A 26,516-nucleotide genomic window follows, 5' to 3' on the forward strand; every position below is an offset into this window, starting at 1 on the left:
TTCCTTTTTCCTCTCTCTTTCACATCCTTTATAGGGGTGCTCTTTCAGCTCTCATTTCTCTACCCCTCACCCAAACCGAGAAAGGGGAGCACAAACCCATGAAAATGGTGATTACGAGAAGCCTCGGAAACAAGTCGCTGCCTGGGGATCGTCAGGGCATGTCTGGAGCCGGCGCTGGACATGACAGCATGCGGGACGTCGGTGGCAGGATGTTGAGGAAGCGGGCTCCTGCTGCAAAAGAAGCTACAGCTCCAAAGCAACAACAGCAACCAACGAGTCCAATTCAATCGCCGACTCGAACCGCTGAAAGTGCTGCGCAGGATATTCATCCAGTGCTCACCCAAGCGGGGTTAGTTAGAAAGCGCATGAAGTGGACAACGTCCATGAATGAAACTATTGTGCGCATATATAACTCCATCACGGGACTAGGGCAGAACACGAACAACTATAGGAAAAGGCTCCATGAGGAATTCTGCAACGCCTACCCAAATCTCAATGTCACTGAACAACGAGTGGCAGACCAGTACCGCGTAATTCTGAGAAATGAACTAATACCTACGGCCCGAACCGACGCAATCAAACGAGAACTTCAGCGTCCGCCCACAATAGAGAATAACACCAACACCTCTGATGAAATTCACATGCCGGGGCAACAACAGGCAGAAGAAACTGATACTGAAAGTCCATCTTGCAACGCAAGTGAGCCTGAACACCAGGACGATAGGGAAGAGCTCCACCGACAAGTTGACTCTGACATGAGGAGATACTTTGCCGAACTGGAAGGAACAGATCCTCTTCATCGAGTAGCACCTCCACGACTCAATACATCCAAGAAACTGTCACTTATAATCGACATCTTGAATAAGGACGTTTTACCTGAATACCTACAGAACGGAAGTTCATTGGAATATCTGCATCTAGTTTTTCACTGTGCAGCGCTAACGACAGCGAAAATCATGGGGGCAAAAATTCGCCGAACGAACAACGATGGTCCAAAATTACACAAATTACACGCGCCAGCATGGCAGAAACGTCTTCAACACAAAACAGAAAGGCTAAGAAGAGACATTGGACGACTGACGGAATACTTGAACGGGAATCGCGGAAGGAAGGTTGTGAAAGCTGCCAAAGAAATCATCGATAGAAACAGAACACATACCGAACGAGAGACGGAGAATGCTACAGCACACCATTGCCTTGACACTCTGAAGCAAAAATTAAGTCTGTATGCAGAACGCCTGAGGAGATATAAAAGCAATTATAGCCGGAAAAGAGACAATAATTCATTCGAAAAGTCCGAAGAATCTTTCTACCGGTCACTCACATCGTCGGATGGAGAAAATGGAAAGTTACCACCAAAGGAAGCCATTGAACAATTCTGGACCGAACAACTATCAACGAAACCTCAGTTCAATGGAAATACCGGATGGATTGAAGATGAAAAATCTGAAGCTATAAAATATGAGCCGATGCAGCATGACATGATCACAATTGAAGAAGTAAAATCAGCTATCAGAGGACTGCACAACTGGAAAGCACCTGGGCCTGATGGATTACAGAACTTCTGGATCAAGAAACTTTGGATCATGCATGACAAATTGACCTCCGCAATAAATGATGTCATTGAAAATCCTGAAAGAATGCCAGTATTCCTTACACATGGCACAACGTACCTGTTACCTAAAGACCAAAGGAATACAGAAAACCCATCCAAGTACCGACCAATCACATGTCTTCCAACGATGTACAAATTAATCACATCGTGCATTTCGAACCGAATTTACAACCATTGCGAAAGGAATAACATCATCGCCATGCAACAGAAAGGATGCACCGAAGACAGCCGAGGGTGCAAAGAACAACTAATAATAGATTCAGTTATCTGCAATCAAGCGTTCTCCAAACGAAGGAATCTTTACGCTGCGTACATAGACTACAAAAAAGCATTCGATTCTATACCTCACGAATGGCTCTTGACGATCTTGAAGATTTACAAGGTGGATCCCAATATTGTTAAGTTCCTTAAAAACGCCATGTCAACCTGGCGTACTAGTCTTCAAATGAAAGCAGCAGATTGCTCCATTACAACAGGACCTATTCCAATAAGACGCGGAATTTTCCAAGGAGACTCACTGAGCCCTCTGTGGTTCTGCATGGCCCTGAATCCCTTGTCTCATAGATTGAATTCTACGGACTACGGATTCTCCATCAAGAGCGGCAGTAGAACTATGATGAAACTGAATCATCTCCTTTACATGGACGATTTAAAACTCTTCGCATCTACCAAAAAACAAATGCAACTGATGCTGAAAATGGTGGAAGGATTCTCGGAAGACATCAAAATGAAGTTTGGACTAGAAAAATGCCGACTGCTAAACATAACGAGAGGGAAAATGGAAGATGGTACGTTCAAACTCAAGGAAGGTGCAGAAATTGAAGCATTGAAGGAAGGAGACACATACAAGTATCTCGGCATAAAACAGGCAAGAAAAATCAATCAGACCCAGATGAAGAAAGAATTAACGGAGGAGTTTACCCGAAGATTGAGAAGGATAATGAGAACTGGTCTTAACAGCAAGAACCTGATAAAAGCGATTAACACCTACGCTTGCTCGGCGCTGAGCTATTCATTTGGTATTATCTCTTGGACGACCACCGATTTAGCAGCTTTACAGAGAAAAATACGGACGATGCTGACTAAACACAATAAACATCACCCCAAAAGCTCAATAGAACGGACAGAGCTACCACGACATCTTGGGGGTAGAGGAATTGTTGATTTGTCCAACCGTATGTCCCAGGAAATTGAAGGACTTCGAAAATATTTCTTGAGCAAGGCAGCTTCGTCAGAACTCCATCGAGTAGTTTGTGTTGCTGATACTTCCACACCGCTAAAGCTACACCAGGATCACTTGGAAACCGTTGAACACTCTGCAGAAAGTAAAATGCAGAAACTGATTGGCAAACCTCTGCATGGGAGGCACCAGAATGAGGTCAACCATGATTACGTCGACATATCTGCGTCGAACTACTGGTTGACTTCCGGAAGGTTGTTTCCTGAGACAGAGGGCTTCATGCTCGCCATCCAGGATCAGGTGATTCCAACAAGAAATTACATGAAATACATCGCCAAGGATGCCTCAGTGGCGGACGATAGCTGTCGTTATGGCTGTGCGACACATGAAACTATCCAGCACATCACCGGGGGATGTCAGAAGTTCGCGGGCACGGAGTACAAAAATAGACATGATGCCGTTGCCAAGATTCTTCACCAAGAATTGGCACTGAAACACCAACTTCTGAGTTCGAAAAAGGTTCCTTATTACAATTACCATCCAGATGCTGTATTGGAAAATGAACATCACAAGCTCTACTGGGATCGCACGGTTCTCACAGACCGGAAAATAACCCACAATAGACCAGACCTCATATTGCTCAATAAGGATGAGGACAGAGCACTATTCATCGATGTGGCGATTCCAAATAATAACAATCTTCTAGATAGGCACACTGAAAAAATTTCAAAGTACAGAGATCTCGAGGAACAAACCAGGAGACAGTGGAAGCTGAAAGATATCAAGACCATCCCTATTGTCATATCATCTACAGGCCTGATACCGAAGAAACTGCTAGAGAACTTGAAGAAGCTTCAGTTGGACGAAAATATCTATAAGGTCATGCAGAAGGCGGTACTGCTGGGAACGGCGAGAACTGTACGCAAGTACATGGGAAATTCAGAGGAACACCGTCTGCTCCGACAGGAAGTGCGGGTGGAGCAGGAATCCAACCTACAGCAGGGAGGCGAGGAGCGACCCGGACCCGACCACCACCACGAGCCCGAAAACCTGGAAAGGGCTCCAACAGAGCTTAATCCTTTTGATATCTGAGATATCTGGGATAAGTGAATTTTCCTCTGGAGAGGAGTGTGAAAGCCGCAAGGCTAAAGTCATAATAATAATAATAATAATAATAATAATGTTTATTAATCTATAAACATGGTTTACGTTACAGAGATCATACCAGAATAGTATAATCTGTGTGTAACTATTAATTATAACTTAATTTAATTCTACAATATATAATTTCAAACATAAATAAATCTTTCCTAACATTCACTTCACTGTGAAGGCACTCCTGGCTCTTATTCAAAAGTCCAAACCGGGTTTTACGTTGCTCAAATTGGTGAAATTATCCTGTCATAATCGGTGAGTAGTTTGTCCTAATCGGTGAGTATATTTGTCCTAATCGGTGAGAATGTTTCGTCATAATCGGTGAGTATTCGGTATTATAGTTGGATATTCTGATGTATTTTGTTTCATTCATTGAATTTATTAATTAAATCATTTGCTTCTCTTATGTTCAACTGAACTCTAGCCATTCCCTGGTTGTCCTCTTAAATTTCTTATAATTTCTAATTTTTTTCAACTGAATTGGGATCGCTGCATATACTTTAGAAACAAGGAATTGAGCTGATCTCTGTCCTACTCGCTTAAAACATTTTGAGGTATAGTAGGTTCTATCTTTATTTCTTGTTTCGTATTCATAATCTACGTTATTTAATGGTATCTTTCCCTTGAACACGCTTACGGCCATTTTTAGAATGAATAATTTCCTGATGTTGAGTATTTTGGATTTTTGGAATAGAGGCTCACTAGGGTATGTTATTCTTTTACTATATAATGACAATCGTAAATTCCGCCCCATCCAACTATCCCGTAACCAATTAGTGTTTCAACAAGAGCATTGTAGATCATTATTAAATATTTTTCTTGCATGCAGACTTTTTTTAAAGCTTTGAATTTATAAATTATTCCTCTCAATTTTCTGGTCAAGTTTTCCACATGTTTATCCCATCTCAAATGACAATCAATTATCACACCAAGGTAATTTGCACTTTTTGCTGCTGGTATACTTGTATTTGTGTCTATGTCGATGTTTCCATACTTTGGCAAGCCACTCTCATATGATGCAAACGGAACATATTTTGTTTTATCCACATTCAGAGTAAGTTTATTATACTGCAACCAATTTTTCACTAGCATAAAGTTGTTCTTCGTTTTACTCTTCAGTTCATCCCAGGAGTTTGCTTGAAATATGATTCTGTGTCGTCTGCAAAACCGATAATATTTCCGTTGCAGGGAACCTTAAACAAGTCGTTAATATATATTAGAAATAAGAGTGGCCCCAACACCGTACCCTGCGGAACACCGTAAGTGACACATTTCTCTTCGCTTCTTTTTCCATCGATCTCAACAACTTGTTTACGATTCGATAGTTAACTCTTTAATAACTCATGAATCTTACCCCGGAATCCGCATCTATCAAGTTTATCCAACAGAATTTCATGTGAGACGGTATCAAATGCTTTAGCGAGATCTACGAAGATGCAAAGAGAAGAAATTTGTTTGTCTAGATATTCATAAATATTGGTTGTTAATTTTCTGATAGCATCCTCAGTAGATCTACCGCTCATGAATCCATACTGGTTTTCATGTATTATTTTATTTTCGAGAAGGAATTGCATCATGCGTTTGTATATTATTTTTTCCATTATTTTCGCAAAGTTGGATATCAATGAGATGGGTCTATAATTGACCATTTCAAGCTTATCTCCGTTCTTGTATAAGGGCTGGATAACTACCAACTTCAATATGTCCGGAAAACATCCAGTGACGAAACAATGGTTTATGATATGTGTTAAGGGTTCCGAAATTTCCTTTTTTATTTCAATAAGGATCTCGGTCCTAATACCGTCGTGCCCAGGAGCTTTTCTTTCCTTTAACGTTTCCATTATCGTTTCTATTTCAAATCTGTCTGTGGGAGATAAAAAAAATGTTTTTCCTTGAATAGGGTTATTTTCCGCTGGGTGTTCAACATTTTCAATATTACTCGCATATACTTGCCCTATGGTACTATAGTGTTGGTTGAATGCATTGGCTATAATATTTTTGTTTTCAGTAATTTCTCCATGGATTCTAATGCATTTTATCGATGTTTCCTTCCTGGATTCACCGCAGACAGTCTTGACCTGGTCCCATACAATTTTGGATTCTGAGTTTTTAGTTTCAGCAATTTTTTTTATGTATTCCATTTTAGCAATTTTAATTCTCTTCTGTATTTCATTTTTCAATTTAGAATACTGATTTTTCAATATTTCGTTGTTGGGGTCATTTTTTAGTTTCAAATAGAGTATATTTTTTTCATTTATCAATTTTATCAAAGAATCTGTGATCCATAATTTCCGTTGAATGTTTTTATTTTTTATTGTTTTCTTATGTGTGTTTTTTTCAATATAATTTGTAATGATCTGAATAAATGAATTGGTCATCATATTTGCGTCATTTCCTTGATAAATCTCACACCAATTTTCCCTCTCGAGATCACTCCTCAACTTTTTATAGTTAATATAGCTTTTTATTTTTGGTTTATCTCTTCCTTTTGATTTGTTTACTGAAACATTCAAGGATATCATCGTTGGGAAATGATCTGTTATTAAGTGACGTATTATGCAAGCATTACATTTATCATATAATTATGATTTTCGATCCGCAAACTCTGTTTTTAAAAAGAATTTTATTCTTTCAATTATAAATCACAATTTTGAAAAACTAAATGACTTTATAATTGGACAGAGCGGAAAGGAGTTACAAACAGAATGAATTCTAAAATGGAACTAACTAGAATGTGTCTCTTTTCACATGGAAACCTTGGATTCTGGAAGAATCCGAGTCATCACTTTCTTCTCGCACTAACACTTTCCGCGAAGACGAAGCTGGCGTCAGCGTTCCAGTACGGGGAGCATCTCGTAATACTTTCCCCCTTAAGAGATAACGTCTCTGTTATCTGCTGGGTGGCCTTGGGTGATGTCTTCCATTTCTACGTGTATGATTTTCCTTGGACTGTAGATTAACTCGGAGATCCTTGTTTTGTTCTTTATAACGAAGATGATTCCAAGAATTGTGAAACAGCACAATATCACACTTGTAGACTGGTGAATGACCTGAGTTATTGGATGTAGGTACATGGGCTGGTCTGAAAGTTTTTCTGCTTCTTGAAGGATTGAAGTTGGTTCTTTCAGATGCCTCAGGTGAAATTCAATTTTGTGGGTGGAGTTCAATGAAATTTTCGAAATGTTTTTGGCGGTTATTTCGAAAATCGGAACTGTGTCATCGTAGATGGATTCTTCAATAATAATTCGGCAGGTGGAACTTAGAAGGTTGATTCCCTGGATTGATTTCCTGAATAGAATTCCATGGCAGTCTTCTAGTACTGTTTTGTTCTTTTTGAAGAGGATCAGGAGCTGGTGATTCTTCAGCGGGTGGATGATGTTGAAGTCGTTGTTCACTAGTGTTGTTTGGCATCGACCTGGGGTTGACAGAATGCATGTTTCCTTGGTAGGCTGTTGAAGGCAAAGCACCATCGAACTTCCCAATGTTGATTTGCATATTTCATTGGTCCAATATTCCTCGTTGTTGATTTTGATGGAATACGTCTTTGGCGGGATCACAGCAATATCTTGGGTATTGGGTACAGGGTAGATTCGGGAATATGAAGCAATTACTCGTTTGAGAATTGGGATTTTGAGAAGGAATGTGATAGTTTCCTTCGTTCCAATGACAGTCATTTTTGCATATTCGATTATTTTGAAAAGATGAACATGATCAATTGGTGATGGTTGCTGTGTCTTATAAATTTTTTCAAGATATGTCCCGATGGAATAAAGTTCTTCAACTTTAATGACTTCTAAATTTGGAATTTCTCTCATTGCAAAACTTATAGTCCTTTCTAGCATTAATAAAGTGTTCAAGAGTGCTTGGGACTGAAGCATTTGGTATTCTACAATGATTCGAAATCCTTCGGTAGATTCAATATTCTGGAATAATGCTTTAGTATGAATAATATTTTCGTTTAGCAGAGCCAAATCTTCTGAATATCTTTTTGACAAATGATTAGCAAAAGAAGTTAATTTATTTATCCTTTCGATTTCGGAAGATTTGCTGTTGTGAAGGCTTTCTAAATTTTCGTTAATAGTTTTCAGATCATCATCGTCTAGGTTACCTGTAATGAATTTAATACCTTTTCCGATGAAATTAGCCAAACCTCTTCTAACTTTTCTATTGACAAATTTTCGTAAGATTTGTTCGATTTGATCCAAATTCAAACTCAATTGGTGAAAAAGTCGACGGGGTAATTCATCGAATGTTTGGTCTTTCTGAAGGTCATTAAAATTATCGTTCAACTGATCGAAATTGTCTTGCAAATTGGTAATATTTATGAAGAAAAGAAAATTATGGCAATGATCAAGAATTTTGGCATGACTCAAAGGTTCTTCAAAGTATCCATTACTTTTTATTTCGTGGACCTGAAGGGCCTGGTTTGTTTGGGTCTGAATCAGGAGGATCAGCAGTATCCTGAAAAGAACAAACGTTTTTTCTTAGTTTTTTGACTTTTTGTATGTGCGCTGTTGTTTCTCTTGATTTTGTAATTAGACCACTTATTTTGTTTTGTTGTTGCTGTTCAACAATAATTTTTTCGAAGGGTGGATGCGTTTTTCTCGGTCTGTTTCGTTCGACGTAAACTTCTGCTTGCTCTAAATTTGGAGGGTCATTTCGCTTTTCGTTCAGCTTGTTTAATGTTTTCTGAGCTTTGTTTTTATTTCGTTCGTAAATATGGTCAAAAAATGGCAAAATTTCCTGTTTTCGTTTCTCGTTATACTGCTCATAAATAGTCATATTCAAATCAAATTCTGGTAATTTGTCGTATGGACCATGAAGTAAATGAGAAGGTGAATAACCAGTCGCTGAATGTATCGATTGATTATAAATTAATGTTGCTGTAATCATGAGATTAGCTGGATTTTCATTTGGGTTTTTCAATTTGAGAATTCTGAGTTTTTCCAAAATTGTTGAATGGAATCGTTCAATTGGAGAATTTGAGCTCGGATTGTTCACTGTTGTAAAATGTAGATTGATTTTGTTCAATTCACAATACTCTGTGAAAGTCTTGTTCTGAAATTCTCGTCCTTCGTCACAAACAATCTTTTGTGGAATATTGTGATGTGAAAAATAATGACGTAATTTATTGAGAATTGTTAAAGCAGTGCCGTCTTTTAAAAGGTATGATTGCGCGTATTTTGAAAATAAATCAATTATTGTTAAAAACTTCGAATTTTGAAAAGAAAATGTATCAATGTGGATTACTTCGAAAGGTCGCTTAGCTAGGAGAGGACCTGAAAATTTCAATTTATAAGGGTTTCTCTCTTATTTTGATTTAAGGCATAATTCGCATTTATTTATGATTTCTGTGATTTTATTCCTCATTTTTGGCCAATAGTATTTTTTCGATAATTGATTAAATGTTTCTGAAATACCATTATGGTTTTTATCATGATATTCTGAAATGATTTCGACTTGATTCTCTTCACAAGGTACATCTAATAAAAGGGTGTTGCTTATATAAAGTTTCACGGAGTAATTGAAGGATTCTTTGCAAAATCTGATGAAAGGGAGTCGTAATTTATTATCTCTGAAAAATATTCCGTAAGATTCATTCGGTCTAAAAATTTCTTTGAAAAAAGTTGAAAAATCATTTTCCATGAAATTTTGTCTTATTGTTATGTTGTAAGTATTTTTCTGAAAATTTTTTGTGAATTTTAAATTGTATTGTTCGCCAATATTTAGAATAATTCTATTCGGATATATATTCACAGAAGATTCCGTGATTGGAATAACTTTTCCATTGTCTTCTTGAGTTGAATGAATGGTGGCATTAGAATCATTATTATTTGCTTCATGTTGATGATTGGGATCATCGTTATTTTGACGATTGTCTGGGGGGTTCAAAATATTTTCAAGTTCTTCATCACTAAGTACCGGAAGATCATTATTATTAGGTAAAATTGAGGAAACTTCTATATTTAGGTCATTTTCTGATAATAAAGAGTCTTCATTTTCTCTGTTATTGATTTCAATTCGCGATAGGGCATCCGCAACTTTATTTTCTTTTCCTTTTTTATGAATTATGTTGAAATCAAATTCATCAAGTTTCAATTTCCATCTTATGAGCCTGGAATTAGGTTCTTTTATTTTATAAAGCCAAACAAGGGGATTATGATCAGTTTCTATTATGAAATTTTGTCCGTAGAGGTATGGTCGAAAATGTTTTGTTGAATCTAAAATTGAGAGGAGTTCTTTTTCTATGGTTGAATAATTTTTTTCGGTTGAATTTAGGGTTCTTGAATAATAGGCAACTGGGCGGTTGTCTTGTGATAATACACTTCCAATTGCAACATTTGAAGCATCTGTTGTTAATTTAAATGTTTTTTCAAAATCTGGATAAGCTAATATCGGAGCATTTGTCAATAATTCTTTACATAATTGAAAAGCATTTACATAGTCGGGATCATCAATTTTAATTTTCGCTCCTTTCTTAAGGCATTTGGTCATGGGAGAAACTATGTGAGCAAAATTTTGAATGAATCGTCTGTAATAACTTATTAATCCTAAAAATGATTTGATTTCCTTCACTGTGCGTGGAATAGGGTACTTTTCAACAGCTTTCAGTTTAGAGGGATTCGGAGATATTCCGTCAGGAGTTATTAAGTGTCCTAAGAATTCGACATTTTTACTCAAAAATTCACATTTGTCAAGTTCAATTTTGAGGTTGAATTCTCTAATTTTTTCAAAAATTGATTTCAAATGGCAAATATGTTCTTGTAACGATTTTGAAAATACGACAATGTCATCCATGTAAACGAAACAAAACTTATGAAGATATTCTTTAAGTACATTGTCCATTACGCGTTGAAATGTACTGGGTCCATTTTTCAATCCGTAGGGCATACGAAGATATTCGTAGTGACCATTATTCACGGTGAATGCAGTTTTTTCTATTGATTCCTCGTCCATTTCGATTTGGTGAAAGGCTTTTGCCATATCGAGTGTCGAAAAATAGCAACTTTTTCCTAAATTATCCAAAATTTCTTCTATTCGCGGGAGCGGATATTTATCCTCAATGGTTTTTTCATTTAAACGGCGATAATCAATGACCATACGATATTTCTTTTGGCCGGAAGCATCTTTCTTTCTGTCTACAATCCAAACTGGAGCACTGTAGGGTGAAATAGATGGACGAATGATATTATCATCTAAAAGTTTTTGAATTTGTTCTTGAATAATCTTTTTCATGCTGTGAGGGTGTCTGAAAGATTTAACGTGAACGGGTTCTTCATCTTTCGTTCTTATTTTATGCTTGACAGTATTGCTAAAAGAGAGATCGCAGTTTTCGTTATAGAAAATATTTTTGAATTTACTACAAAGTTTCAAAATTTCTCGTTTTTCTTCAGAATTCATGTGTTGCGTACGAATATTTTTTGAAAGTTTTAATTTAGAATTTTCAATTTGAGGAGCACATATTTCTGTTTCAGATATTGATTTCACGGGTATTCTTTCCGAAAAGTTAATCTCTAAATTCCCGTTAATTGATTCTGAAATAGGAATTAGGCAAATACCATTTTTTGCTCGTGCTATACATTCTGGTGTTGAGAATTTTTTAAAATTAATTTCGGGTAGTAAAACGTCACCATTTTCTAGGGATACTGGAATTTTTACAAATGTTCTTGCTATAGTTTTATTTGGTTTAAGTTTATTCGTGGAGTACTCGAGGTTAAAAGGTATTTTCAAATTTTTCATTTCCAAAATGTGGTTTTGATAGTCAATCTTTGCACCTAATTTTTGCAAATCGGATGTTCCTAATAAAGCATCGAAATTTTTATGCCAGTCGACAACATGTAAATGAATATTGTCGAGGATTCCTAATTCGTAAAACAGTGGAATATTGATGTTATCATCAACGTTAATTGTATTTCCTAATCCGGACACACTGAATTTTTCTTTGAACAAAAATTGGAAAAATTTCTCAAATGCTGGTTTTCTATTAATGACTGAATTTGTGGCTCCCGAGTCTATTAAAATTTTCAAATTTATTTTTGGAAGATAAATGTCATGTAAATTGATTTTATTTTCAAGGAATTGAGATCTAAGTTCCTGGGGTTTCTGGAGGAGCTTCTTGAAAATTTTCATCCATTTCGTAATAATAATTCTCATCTTCTTCGGAAAAATTCATAACATTTTCTTCAGAATGTTCGGGTTCGTAAGATTCAGCTTCATGATCGATTACATCATCGGGTTTGAATTGTACGTTGAATAATTGTTTTTCTGGGAATTTCGATTTTCTGGTAGAAATCGACATAGGCGTCGGTTGTATTTCTGGTCGAAATTGACATTGGTGTCGGTTCTGGATTCGATTTATAGATACTTGACCCTGGTTTAGTACCAAAAACTTCTTGATTTGTGAAAAATTTCTGATTATTTCTCAAAGATTGATTATTTGGAAAAACAATGTTTGGTAAGTTTTGATTAGAGTTGCTATTGGAAAATCTTGTTGGTAAATTTTGATTGAAAGCGTTATTGAAAAATCTTGTTGGTAAATTTTGATTGAAACTGTTATTAGAAAATCTAGGTAAATGATCATTATAATTTTGATTCTGTTTGAAATGAGGTTGTGCCAAAGGCTTCTTGGTTTCTTGGGATTTACGAAGAAATTCGGAATATTCCCATTCTTGTTTCCTGTTGTCATAAAATTTACATTTATTGATGCATTCTTCTAAGCTCTTCAACTCGAAATTGCTTATATAGGATCTATAAGGTTCGAGTAATCCTGCTTGGAATGTTTTTAGTGACAATTTCTCTGCTTCGCATTTTTTATAAGTTAATAGATTTTGGTCTTGTATATTCAAAGAGAGGTGTTGTAAGAGATCACTCAGAGTTTTTGAAATTCGGCAATAATAATCTAAATAATTTTCGTGTCTTTTTTGGACGCATTGTGAAACCGCAGCAATTAATAGTTCTTCGTTCCTTTGATCTCCGTATCTCTGAAGGAGAGCACGTCTGATCGAAGGCCAATCCGTCGCATTTTGGAAAGAGATGAAGTCTCGTGCTTCATTTAAGATTTTCGAACGGATCGAAAAATTCAAGCAAAATTCGAGATCGGTTGTTAGTCTGCCACGTAAATGTAAGACTAAATTATCTACCTCGTTTATGAAAATTGATAAATTTTTACCCGGTGAAAATTCTGGAATAGAATTAAGTAATAATTGGATGTCTTGTCTAGACATAGGGTCGGCTACTGTTGGGAGTGTTGGGGTGTTAGAAGAGTTTTGATTCATTTCGTTATTGAAATTTCTAATAGGATACGGCCGAAATCGATTATTCCTAAGTAAGCGTTCTTGAATATTATGAGAATTCAAAGATTCTAAAATTTTTGGCTCTTCAGCAATTATCTCTAATTGATGAGATGAATCTGTCATCGAAATAAAGAATACTGGTGATATAGGAAATGTGGTGGAAAATAGGACTTACACCAAGATTTGCATCCTAGGGTGGAACGTCCTTCCTTCTGGTCGAAGTGGGTTGGTGAAGTTTGGAATTTCGCACTAAGAGTTAAAACTCAACGGGGTTCCTCGAACAGTTTATGTTCACTAGTGGAAACTATTTTCAGTTAGTTCGTTTCTTGAAAAAACCGAAAACCGTTGCGAAATCCTGTTCGCAGCGCCAATTATGATTTTCGATCCGCAAACTCTGTTTTTAAAAAGAATTTTATTCTTTCAATTATAAATCACAATTTTGAAAAACTAAATGACTTTATAATTGGACAGAGCGGAAAGGAGTTACAAACAGAATGAATTCTAAAATGGAACTAACTAGAATGTGTCTCTTTTCACATGGAAACCTTGGATTCTGGAAGAATCCGAGTCATCACTTTCTTCTCGCACTAACACTTTCCGCGAAGACGAAGCTGGCGTCAGCGTTCCAGTACGAGGAGCATCTCGTAATAATATATATCATCTTGCGTACATGTTCTTTTTATAAATATGTGGTCTAGGCAGCTCTTACTGCTAGGGCGTGTAGGTTTATTTATGACTGATATAAAACCTGTTGAATACATGATATTCTTATAGTCTTCCACAAAATTTTCTTGGGACATAAGGTTAATATTTATATCTCCTATGAGTATATGCTGTTTTGCATTTATTTGTCCTAGATATCTACTGAGATTCAAATTGAACGTATGTACGCATGTTTTTGGAGACCTATATATCGCTGTTAATTTAATATTCTCCTTATTTGAACATTCAATATCTATATCCATGCATTTAATTTCCCCTAGCTCAATTATTTTATAGTGGAAAGATATACCATGCTTCACATATACCAAGACACCATCGTTTTGGTTGTAATCGCCTTCATTGTAGGCCATGCTATAACCAACAATTCCATACATATTTATATTTTGTATCTGGAAAGTCTCAGTGAGGACAATGATATCAAAAGTAGTCTGAACAGACTCCAGAAACAAAACAAATTCATCATAATTTGCTGAGATACTTCTTACATTCATATGAAATATACTGAGACTTTCCATGAAGCTATAATCTTTAATATGTTCTAAGTGAGTTATTATTTTTGTATCATACGCAAGGCTGTCGTAATCCTTAATGAAACGATTCATGATGAAAACCCACAAATGTGCAATTGTGTCGAAGTGAAAATAAACTATTTTTTTAATATATACATATTTGTATTAATTACTTATATATTGTATCGTCTATTTAGAGGAGTTATATTGATATATATTGGGATAAAGACATAGGTGTATGATAAATTATTTTCAATTAATTATCTTTTTCTGTAAAGGGGTGTAAGGGGGAAGGATGCGTTTTATAGCCTCTCCTCTCAAATGCCAACCTCACCTACTCGCGGTGCACCCTGTTCTTACGAACGAGGCTCTGGCGACCGAACATGAGCGGTATAACTCTGTTTCCCACAATTACGTAGCCTAAACATTGGCTTGAGCAGGAAATGGCTCTCTGCGTTGCTCAAATTACGTCTCAGACCTTGTCGTCTCAGGTTACCTGTGCCACAAGATAATCTAGTCGTAGCCGCAACCAAAGTTGCACTGACAGCGTTACCAGTGCAGCTTTTGAACACCTTCTAACGCAGCTCCTACAAAAAGATGGATCAGTCGAACAGGACAAAATTCGTATCCGGAGGTAAAATACCCTCCCATTCGGATCTCCGGGGGAGGGTGTCTCGCTCAGACACAATCATCGAACAAACACCAATGAAAAGCACATAGCTTTTGCAGCATGGAACGTCAGAACCTTGCTAGACAACCCCAAGGCCGACCGACCAGAGAGGCGTACTGCCCTAATCGATAAGGAACTGCAACGAACATCCATTGCAATAGTTGCTTTAAGCGAAACACGCTTTTCGGACGAAGGTAGCTTGGTAGAACAAGCGTATACATTTTTCTGGAAAGGCTTGCCGGAAGGCTAAATCAGACAACATGGCGTAGGCTTTGCCATTAGAAACGACCTGGCCTTCAAACTTACCGAAAATCCAGTTGGTATCTCAGAACGTTTAATGACCCTACGTTTTCCTGCAGCGAATAACACGTTTGTGAACATCATTGCAGTATACGCACCCACTTTGAACTCCTCTGACAACTTAAAGGACACTTTTTACGAAACACTCGTTGCTACATTAAGTAAAATCCCAAAACGGGAACGAATAATTCTCCTTGGAGACTTCAACGCTAGAGTGGACAGAGGTCATGATCAAGAACATCAAGACTAGAAAACTTCTTGCACCAGATGAACTAGAAGCCTTGAAGGCGGACGCAATTAGAAAATCGCCAAAGAAGAAGCTAGACGGGATCAGGAGAAGCATTCACAGAAGAAGCATGCAACCACAAACTAGACATGTGAGCGATGAAGACCCTGGAGCACTACGGCCACAGGAGCCGGAAACGGAGACGCCAACCCGCGAAGTTATGCAGCTCTTGGACGAAGAGGGGAGAAAATGGGAGGGTGTGGAGTTCATGAATAGGCCGAGAATCAGAAAATTACAACAAAACAAGCACACCAAGACCACAATCACAACAATAAACGAGGCCCTCGAGACAGTAATTACCAACTCAAAAACATTCGAAGAACTTTGCCATAAAGTATATTGTGCCGCCATAATTGCTAATACTATTGAGCAGACACCTTCGCCACCACCAACCCTAGGGAAAAGTGAGCAGCGTACACCACCTTGGAAAGTACGAATCGAAAGAAAAATAACTGCATTTCGAAGAGAAATAGGCGTCCTCCATACTTATCTGGTAAACCGAAAACTCAGCAAGAGGGTCGAGAGGAAAGTGCATCTATATGCCCGAAAACGAAAGATAAAAAAAGACGCTCAATACCAACAACACTTGAGGACACACATGGAGACACTTAAGCAAAAGATCGCTGCGCTGGGCAATAGATTACGAAGATACAACAAAAGAACGCAAAAGTATCAAGAAAATAACCTGTATAAGAGCAATCAGCGGGAATTCTTCAGACGACTGGCTGAGGGAGGAAGTGAACAACAAACAACTCTACCAGATAAGCGCGAGATGGAAGAATACTGGCCGAATATCTGGACCCAAGAAACGCAGCACAACACAGAGGCAACATGGATCGAGGCGGAGAGAAAAGCATACCACACTCTGGCAGAAATGCCTGAGATAACCATTGCTGAGGAAGACGTGAAGGCAACACTCAAAAGATGTAAGAACTGGGCAGCGGCAGGCGTAGACGGTATACACGGTTTCTGGTGGAAGTCACTAACATCGACTCACAAAGTGCTGGCTCGGCTGATACAGGAGGCAATAAAGGATCCAACAACCGTACCTGATTATTTTACACTCGGCACGACGCTCATGATGCCTAAAAAGGGAAACCTGTCAGAACCGAAAAACTACAGACCGATCACCTGTCTGCCCGCAGTCTATAAGATACTCACTTCGACCATCGGCCACAAGATCAATACTCACATCAAAACTAACAAAATCATGTCTTGGGAGCAGAATGGATGTAAGAGGAAGGCCCGCGGAAGTAAGGAGCTATTGGTGATCGACAATACTATCACTAAACAGGCAAAGAAGAAGCTAAAGAACATCACAGTTGCTTGGATTGATTACCAGAAGGCGTTCGATTCTGTTCCGCACTCGTGGCTTCTTGAAATACTCAAGATTTATAAGGTCAACCCTAAGGTGATACATCTCCTGAAGTGCCTAATGTCAACATGGCGCACATCGCTGACATGGAGCAATAAATCAGTATCCTATAGAACCTCAGAAATAAACATCAAAAGAGGCATATTTCAGGGGGATGGCCTAAGCCCGCCGTGGTTCTGCCTCGCACTGAACCTCCTTAGCAGTATGCTTAACAGATCTGCATACAGTTACTCGATGGACGCAAGGAACAGAATCAGTCACTTATTTTACATGGACGACCTCAAATTATTCACCAGAGGTAGGAAACAGCTGGAGGGGCAGTTAGAACTGGTTAGAAAGTTTAGCGAGGATATAGGGATGACATTTGGACTAGAAAAGTGTGGCGTGGTCGATGTGGAGGAAGAAAATGTAACGCTTTCCGATGGACGGACAATATCAACACTAGGAAAAGAAGACAGATACAAATACCTGGGCGTGCAGCAAACGTTTGAAATAAGGCAGCCAGAAAACAAGAAAGAAACTGAGACCGAGGTAACGAACAGAGTAACCCGAAAAATGAATACACAGCTATCGGCAAAAAACAAGATAGAAGCCATCAACATCTGGGCGATCCCAGTATTTGCGTACACAGCTGGCGTAATCACCTGGTCTAAAACAGACCTAGAAAGACTCGACCGGAAGATCCGAGCTATCCTGACACGAAACGGAATGTTGCACCCGAACTCAGCAATAGAAAGACTGTACTTACCTCGTAAAGAAGGAGGCCGGGGCCTGGGCAGCCTGGAGGACATCTACCTGAAAGAAGAGAAAAAAATGAGAGAGTACTTCAGGAACGGATACTCACCTATCCAGCAGTGGGTGGCAGCACAACGTTTCCCATCCACGCCTCCGGAGGAAGGAGGCACTCAAGAACCTGCTACAGAGGAGCCATCTGAGAGGAGGAAGCAAAGCTGGCAGGCAAAACCTCTGCACGGAAGGTTCTACGCCAGCTTGCACCAGTCTGAAGTGGACACGCTGAACTCTAACACCTACCTGTCTCAAGGATACCTATTCCCCCAAACGGAGGGTACATTCTTGGCAATACAAGACCAGGTTGTGCCAACACGGGTCTACACTAAGCTTATAATGAAGCAGCCAGTGGAATCTACAAAATGTAGACTCTGCGACAAAGCCGAGGAGACGGTACAGCATTTGTCCTCGGGCTGCTCAACAATAGCCGGCACAAAATATCTATCCCGCCATGACAACATGGGGAAGGTTGTGCATCAGCTGATGTGCTTGGAGGAAGGCCTCTTACACCACTTTGTGCCACACCATATATACGCCCCTCAAACGGTTTTAGAGAACGACACCACAAAAATATACTGGGACATGACCATAATCACGGATCAAGGCGCCGAGCACAACAGACCGGACATGGTGGTATGGTCCAAGAAGAACAGAACAGCCATAATCATAGATTTCTCAGTCCCACTCGACCAAAACCTATCTAAGACCTACAGGGAAAAGATAACAAAGTATGAGCCGCTGGCAAGACAAATGAAGAGCATGTGGCACTTAGATAAAGTCGAGATAAAACCCTTAGTCATCAGCAGCAATGGGTTGGTCCACCGAAAAACGACAGAGCACCTCCTAGAAATGAAACTGCCCTCGAACACAATTCTATGGATGCAGAAGGCGGTTATACTGGGGACGGTCGGCATCATACGCCAGGCAATCTTCCCTCACTGACAATATGACTAGTCTTGGTCAACCGGCCCGAATAGTCATACATATCCCACGTTCGTGTGAAATCCAAAAAAAAAATATATATATATATATAACTATATATATATATATATATAACTATATATATATATATATATATATATATATATATATATATATATATATATATATATATATATATATATATATATATATATATATATATATATATATATATATATATATATATATATATATATATATATATATATATATTGTAATTCATATTTCCGTGGAGTTTTTCGAAGCTTCTCGGGCGCTAGCCACGAGATCTTCTATTATCTTGGTGTTGGTGTCATTAATGCGGGAAAATAACCTGCCTTATGATGCTCACTGTACCCAATATTACTGCCTTCTGCATCCACGTGATTGCATTAGTTGGCAGGTTCAGCTCTTTTAGGTGCGTGTCATTATTTCTAATTTCTTATGTTTTGTATCTCATTTTTATTCTTTGTTATCTATTATTCCTCAACTATTCATCAAAACTTATAACGTAAACAGTATTATGGCCCACCCCAAAAAAATAGCCCGAAGCGGCCTTTGGCCCCAGTCCGGAATTTCGGTTGATTTCATTTTCAGCGTATTATTACGCAATCGAAACCTCGATAATTCCTTGAAATAAGTGTTTACCGAACCTTTAGGAACTTTCAGCTCTTTTGTACATTTTGCCCATTCTGTGGCTCTTCTTTTGTTTTATTTGTTTCGAGCCACATAGGTTATACCTCGGCTTTTGTATACTAAATAAGTAAATAAATAAATAAAATTTCTGCATTGTCAGCATTTTTAGTCTATTAATGTACTTATGATCTTCAGTTTCGTGGGGGAAAATACCATTTACCGCAATTCGAAAAGTAACTATTATTACTGTATGGCTATGGCAAGCCCTACTCTGCTAATCAAATAGGATGTAAATTTTCCTTAGCTGAAATATTGCGTCTTCTTTCGAAAGTAAATATAATGAGAAGTGCATTTCTGAAAGTAATAAAACACCATTTCGGTCTTTTTCACGGAAGCTTCAAAATATAAAGGAGTATAATGCGAGGCACAACATCTGGGTATCCGATAGAAGAATACCGACACCAGTATTTACTTAGCTCAATAAGGAACGATAATTTTACGACAGCAATAAACGGTGAAAGATATCTAGTATCTGTAGAGAAGGGATGAGCGAAAAATATCGATATATTGAAATTTGGATTTTTTTTTTAAATAATCAATAAATTCCGACGATATTTTTGATTTCGATACATTCCTGAGAAGTATTTTATATTATTTTGAGAATATTTTTCATCACAGTCAAAATACGAACAAACCTTGTAGGTTTGTTCGTAGAGCGGTTTACAACGGTTGTGAACTGTACAGAGCAAGCGAATTCAATTTTAGGGTAGCGAAAATCCATTTGCGCTCGTTCTGTACAGTTCACAACCGTTGTGAACAAGCCTACTGGCAATAAAGCTTTGAATTCTCCTTTTCAGTGGGAGAAAATATCGGGGCAATTGAAATTGATTGAACAAGTGGAAAGTATGCGGATACACTATTACCAATGTTTGCGGCAGTACTGTCTGTAAAAGTGTGCTCCTGTTCCGGTAAATGTCGCACCCTTATTTTCTTATTGAGCATAAATGAAAACAAAAAATCCACAGAAATGTGGACTAAGGACTAAATTAATATCTTTTTATGTAGAAAAAATAGATACTAATGGAAAAGTTATTTGTATTCACATGTAGATATAGAAAACGCATAAAAACTTGTTGATATATATTTCAGGATACATTCTTGAAACTTGAAAAAAAAGACATTTTTCGATACCATGGAATAATATATATTTCACTGTACAGAAATAGTCAGTCTTCTGTTCTATATTTGGCTAACAGAGCCTTCGATTTGTACCTGCGTTATAGTTGCTTTGACAGTTCAGATAACTATTATAACCCCCTCTAGATGAGTAAAAGTAAATTGCCCGCTTGAATATGTTTCCTTCATTACTACCAAATAATTCAGTTTACCTCCACCCACCTAAATATTTGTTTTTGGGTGATAACGAATAAATCATTACTTCATAAGGTATGTTTATGAAGAGCTGTAATTCAGTTCACCTAGAAATAAAAACAAACAACTTTCATTTATGTTGAAATTGGATGCTATACGGGTTCTAGAGTATCTAGAGTATCATCCAAAATATAGAAGTTTTTCATCAAAAAAATCAATATTCTGATAATCGTAAGTCTGACTACAAATGCCAAAATTTTCAAAACAATCATTCGTTGTCTGTTTCCATTGTTATGATTCAATTTATATTAATATTTTATATTTATATTATATATTATCATCATGATTCTCCCAAGATACCGAAATGCCCCCCAGAAAATCTGTGAGCCTTGTTGTTGTGTCTTTACGTCAAATTAGACTGTTAATTTTAACACAACAATTATGTTTGTCCGTACTTTGTCGACTAGAAAATTTCTTATCTATCCGGGATCGACCACACAGCCAAGGGTAAGGTAGTGAATACTTTCATTTAAAATTGTTTATTTCAATAAATACAACATTTTAGTATACAATGATATAATAAATGAAAATTTATTCGAGTCATACCACTTAATCATTGAGTTGACAAAGACATGCTACCCCTCGATTAATCCAGTGATTTTGTGGCTTATCTGAGTCGAATGTTGTGTACATGACGAAATTAGTCGAATGACCAGTAGTGGATAAAACTCCTCTTCTGGCTGTTGTTTTATAAACCGGACAATCGTAGTGAGGTGGAGGATCATATTCTGCTTTCACTGCGGGTTTCATCCACATTATCGGGACGACATCGAATAAAATTTTTGGGAACGATTCGTTCAACTTCTTCAAAAATCTATCCCAACGAGCACCTTCCAAGAACAATCCCTGATAAGAAAAAATAATGTTAGTCAGATTTAATGGTCATTTGTGAAAAATTCTGATACGAGGGAAAAAAATTATTATTTATTTGCCTGAATTCACAAAGCTTTCTCTGGAAATCAACTCTTGGATGGACGGATACAATTGAGGGGTTCAGAGCTGAAGTGAACCAAGTCCATTCAGCCTAGTTTTGAGATGAATGGCTTAGAAGTTGTTTATCACCCATTAATTCAAAAGTGACTTCTTTAGATTTTAAAAGGTTAGAATGTAAGCATATGCTCACATAAGAATAATAATAAATAAAGAAGATACTTTTGAAATAATTGGTGATAAGCAACTTCTGAGCCATTCATCTCAAAACTAGACTGAATGGACTTGGTTCACTTCAGCTCTGAGCCCCTCAATTATTTTCAAACGATAACTCAATAATGAGAATTCCGAACAGAATATAATATTAGGAGTACAAAATGAGAGACCCATTACGCAGCTATCTGTGCTGGGAAAGCTTTACAAAAAAATAATTGAATCAAAGATGGAAAAATTTCTTACTCATCCTTTGACTATTTAAGTATCTAACGTCCCAACACACAGAACGCCGAATTGAAAAACTATAAAACTGCAGCTATCAGTCTCGATATTGATAAAGCTTTTGACAGCATTTGGCATTAGGGATTAATCGATAAATTACACCTAGTAAATTTACCCCCTTACTTAATGTTATAACTGATAAGTAGTAAGTGACTTGTATTGGCTACAGATACCAGCCCACACGGACTTGTTTTATCTGCTGTTTTATCCCACATCATCAATGGAGAAGAAAGGCCAATCTACTATGACTCCAGATCACTGACAAGAAGCGAATCTTCATAGATAGAATGGCTACAGCGGTATATTGAGCATTTAAGCGATTCTATCATTTTCTGTATCGACGAGAATTCACCCTAGTAGTTGACAACAAGCTACTCGAACGAATATTTGATCCTAACAAGGCTTTGCCTATTATGTCGACACACCGACTCATCAGGAATGCTGAATTTATTATTGGATTTGATTATCAGATGCAACATATAATTTCAAAAAAACATGCTAATGTTGACTATTTTTCAAAAAACACTCTCCTGTTGGATATAGAGTTGATTAACTCTGTAGAAGACTCTTATCAAGTAAACCAATTGACAATTGCGACAGCCACAGAATCACCTACGATAAATTATAACAAAATCGTTCGAGGAACCGAACAGGATGCAGAACTCAGAACCTTGAACGATAAATTGCTCAGTGGCGAAATACGGAACCCAGAATTAACAGTACAGGGTGTCCTAGTTGAAGTGTCCCTATACCTTATTGTGGAAAGTAAGGGAGCTACCTGAAAATTTTGAATACAAAACATGTCTGTAACCGATTGAACTTTCATTTTTTTATGACCCAACTTAATACCGGGTGTTCCGTCTTGGTATTAACTTTCTTATTTTAAGAAATGGATCACGCCTTCATTATAAGGCAGGTAAATAATAAACAAATTAATTCAGATGCATAACATCCGTAGATAAAGCAACGAATGTTACGATCTTAATAGAACTAACGAATTACCATCGCTCGAAGTATTACCAGAAATTTCATTTCGTCGACAAAGAGTAGATGCTGACCATTGTTTCGGTCTTATTTGACCTCGTCAGAGCAACAAAACTCATTCGTCAACGAAATGCTATGAATTGCCGGCTCCTTTTATTCCATGTCAGTAGCGGGTATGATGTATAAATACATCGTACCGACATCTGACAGAGAAACGGGAACCAAACCAATTCAATTTCCTAACTCTCAGAGCGAAGATAGCAGTATGCATCCATATGCCTTAATCCCATATTGCAGATATCGTATATTACGATAATTAAGCAAGGGAAAAATCGCGGAAAGTTTCGGATCATGGCAGTAACCGATCTGCCGCGGACATGGAAAATAAGAAATGGATCACGCCTTCATAGTAAGGTTTCATAGTAGCCCAGCTCTTTCGTTTTTACCAATGAAAACATATGTGAACAATTGTGCTACACGTGTGCTAACTTGTGCCGTTGAAATTTTCAACTTTTTCTTCAAATGGCGGTTGTCAGAAAAATCAGTAAATTGACTGAAAATGAGTATATCGGGTTTCCCAAGGTGAGTGGCCTATTAGATTATTATGGAAAATATTGATGATAAAGATTTCAAATTTTGTGGATCGATATTTGGCCATGTAAGGTACACTTTAAAATAATTTCACATTTCCAGTGTTGCCGGATGTACGAAAATTAGTCAACAACTTTATTATTTTAAATGCGATTTCCGGTATTTCAATTCTTTTTTATGATACTCTATAAATTATTTAATCTATTCACTTTTACCCTTTCAAAGCTATCTTTAAAGGTTTTTGAGTTATTAATTATTTTTCGAAATTTTAGATCAAATTAGCATGTTACGAAAATGAGTCTAGTTCGCTAGTAGACGAAATGTTAACTAGAAATGGGTTACCCCATGACTTGGCTACTGATAATGCTACAAATTTTAAATCTCAGGAATTCATCAACTTTTGTGAATCGAATGGAATACAACAAAAATTTTCTGCACCAAATCATCCAGCCACAAAAAGACTCGCTGAACGCACTGTGCAAACTTTGAAACAAAAACTCAAAGCTATGAGTGAAGAACCTAGAACCCTAACGCGTTTTACAATCGATGGTTAAGGATTTCGGTTAGGTTACCACCGCTCGATTAACTCGGTTAACTTATACCTTGCGTTTTACAATGTTAGGTTTCCGTAACCCTCGGTTCGATTTATATTTTCTAATGTTGGTAGAAATAAATAATTGATTTAACCTAAAAGTAGGATATTTGACAGTTAATCTATGGAAGATGTGACATTTATCCGAATTCATGAATATAAACAGAACATAGTCAACCCCTGTGAACTTATATAAGCAGAAATGCAACCGCTTTAGTTCGTCCTTCACTCTTCAGCCGGTACGATTTAGCTGAAGCGCTAGAGTCGACTCGTGTTATCATAGAAATCAAAAATAATATCTTTTACAGAAATCCTGCATAGATTTTCAATCTATGGAATACTGTTCTGATGACAGATTCATCTTGACGAAGTTTTTCGAAAAAATGTTCTGATTTTTTCAATAATTTGTTTGACTAGTGACTAGTAATCATATACGTTCTTTTGGTTCCGTTTCCTGCTTTACTGGTAAGCGATTGAATTTTTTTATAATTATGTTTGTGTGATCATGAAGCTTGGAATTTGTCTGCTCAACGAGAAAGTAAAAGTTCTTCAGAAAAAAATTGTATTTTAACACGTCGAATGCTGACTTGGTTTAAGGCCAGCGGTTCTATGAGACCGCGGTCTCAAAAATCACTCCAACAAAATTGTGGCTATTCTTTAGATCTCATAACGGGCCGTTTGTCCACACGGAAAATTCACTTATCCCAGATATCTCAGATATCAAAAGGATTAAGCTCTGTTGGAGCCCTTTCCAGGTTTTCGGGCTCGTGGTGGTGGTCGGGTCCGGGTCGCTCCTCGGCTCCCAGTTGAAGGTTGGATTCCTGCTCCGCCCGCACTTCCTGTCGGAGCAGACGGTGTTCCTCTGCATTCCCCATGTACTTGCGTACAGTTCTCGCCGTTCCGAGCAGTACCGCCTTCTGCATGATTCTATAGATATTTTCGTCCAACTGAAGTTTCCTCAAGTTCTCTAGTAGTTTCTTCGGTATCAGGCCTGTAGATGGAATGAAAATGGGGATGGTCTTGATATCTTTCAGCTTCCACTGTCTTCTGGTTTGTTCCTCGAGATCTCTGTATTTTGAAATTTTTTCAGTGTGCCTATCTAGAAGATTGTTATTATTTGGAATCGCCACATCGATGGATAGTGCTCTGTCCTCATCCTTATTGAGCAATATGAGGTCTGGTCTATTGTGGGTTATTTTCCGGTCTGTCAGAACCGTGCGATCCCAGTAGAGCTTGTGTTGTTCATTTTCCAACACAGCATCCGGATGGTAATTGTAATAAGGAACCTTTTTCGAACTTAGAAGTTGGTGTTTTAGTGCCAATTCTTGGTGAACAATCTTGGCAACGGCATCATGTCTATTTTTGTACTCCGTGCCCGCGAATTTCTGACATCTGATAGTTTCATGTGTCGCACAGCCATAACGACAGCTATCGTCCGCCACTGAGGCATCCTTGGCGATATATTTCATGTAATTTCTTGTTGGAATCACCTGATCCTGGATGGCGAGCATGAAGCCCTCTGTCTCAGGAAACAACCTTCCGGAAGTCAACCAGTAGTTCGACGCAGATATGTCGACGTAATCAAGGTTTGCCAATCAGTTTCTGCATTTTACTTTCTGCAGAGTGTTCGACGGTTTCCAAGTGATCCTGTTGTAGCTTTAAGGATGTAGAACTATCAGTAACACAAACTACTCGATGGAGTTCTGACGAAGCAGCCTTGCTCAGGAAATATTTTCGAAGTCCTTCAATTTCCTGGGACATACGGTTGGACAAATCAACAATTCCTCTACCCCCAAGATGCGTGGCAGCTCTGTCCGTTCTATTGAGCTTTTGGGGAGATGTTCATTGTATTTAGTCAGCATCGTCCTTATTTTTCTCTGTAAAGCTGCTAAATCGGTGGTAGCCCAAGAGATGATACCAAATGAATAGCTCAGCGCCGAGCAGGCGTAAGTGTTAATCGCTTTTATCAGATTCTTGCTGTTAAGACCAGTTCTCATTA

The 26,516-nt window shown here is 37.8% G+C and overlaps 1 protein-coding gene across 1 annotated transcript in view; it reads right to left on the bottom strand.

Moving 5' to 3' along the window:
* Window positions 1-21,417: 21,417 nt before the first annotated feature.
* Window positions 21,418-26,516, bottom strand: part of LOC123317472 — a 49,433-nt gene continuing 44,334 nt past the window's right edge. Inside the window, exon 2 of the mRNA XM_044904027.1 lies at window positions 21,418-21,768. Coding sequence (XP_044759962.1) covers window positions 21,737-21,768 — 32 coding nt within the window. The 3' untranslated portion in view covers window positions 21,418-21,736. The remainder of the gene's footprint in view (window positions 21,769-26,516) is intronic.

Source organism: Coccinella septempunctata, chromosome 7 (genome assembly GCF_907165205.1).
Source record: "Coccinella septempunctata chromosome 7, icCocSept1.1, whole genome shotgun sequence".
Taxonomy (NCBI): Eukaryota; Metazoa; Arthropoda; class Insecta; order Coleoptera; family Coccinellidae; genus Coccinella; species Coccinella septempunctata.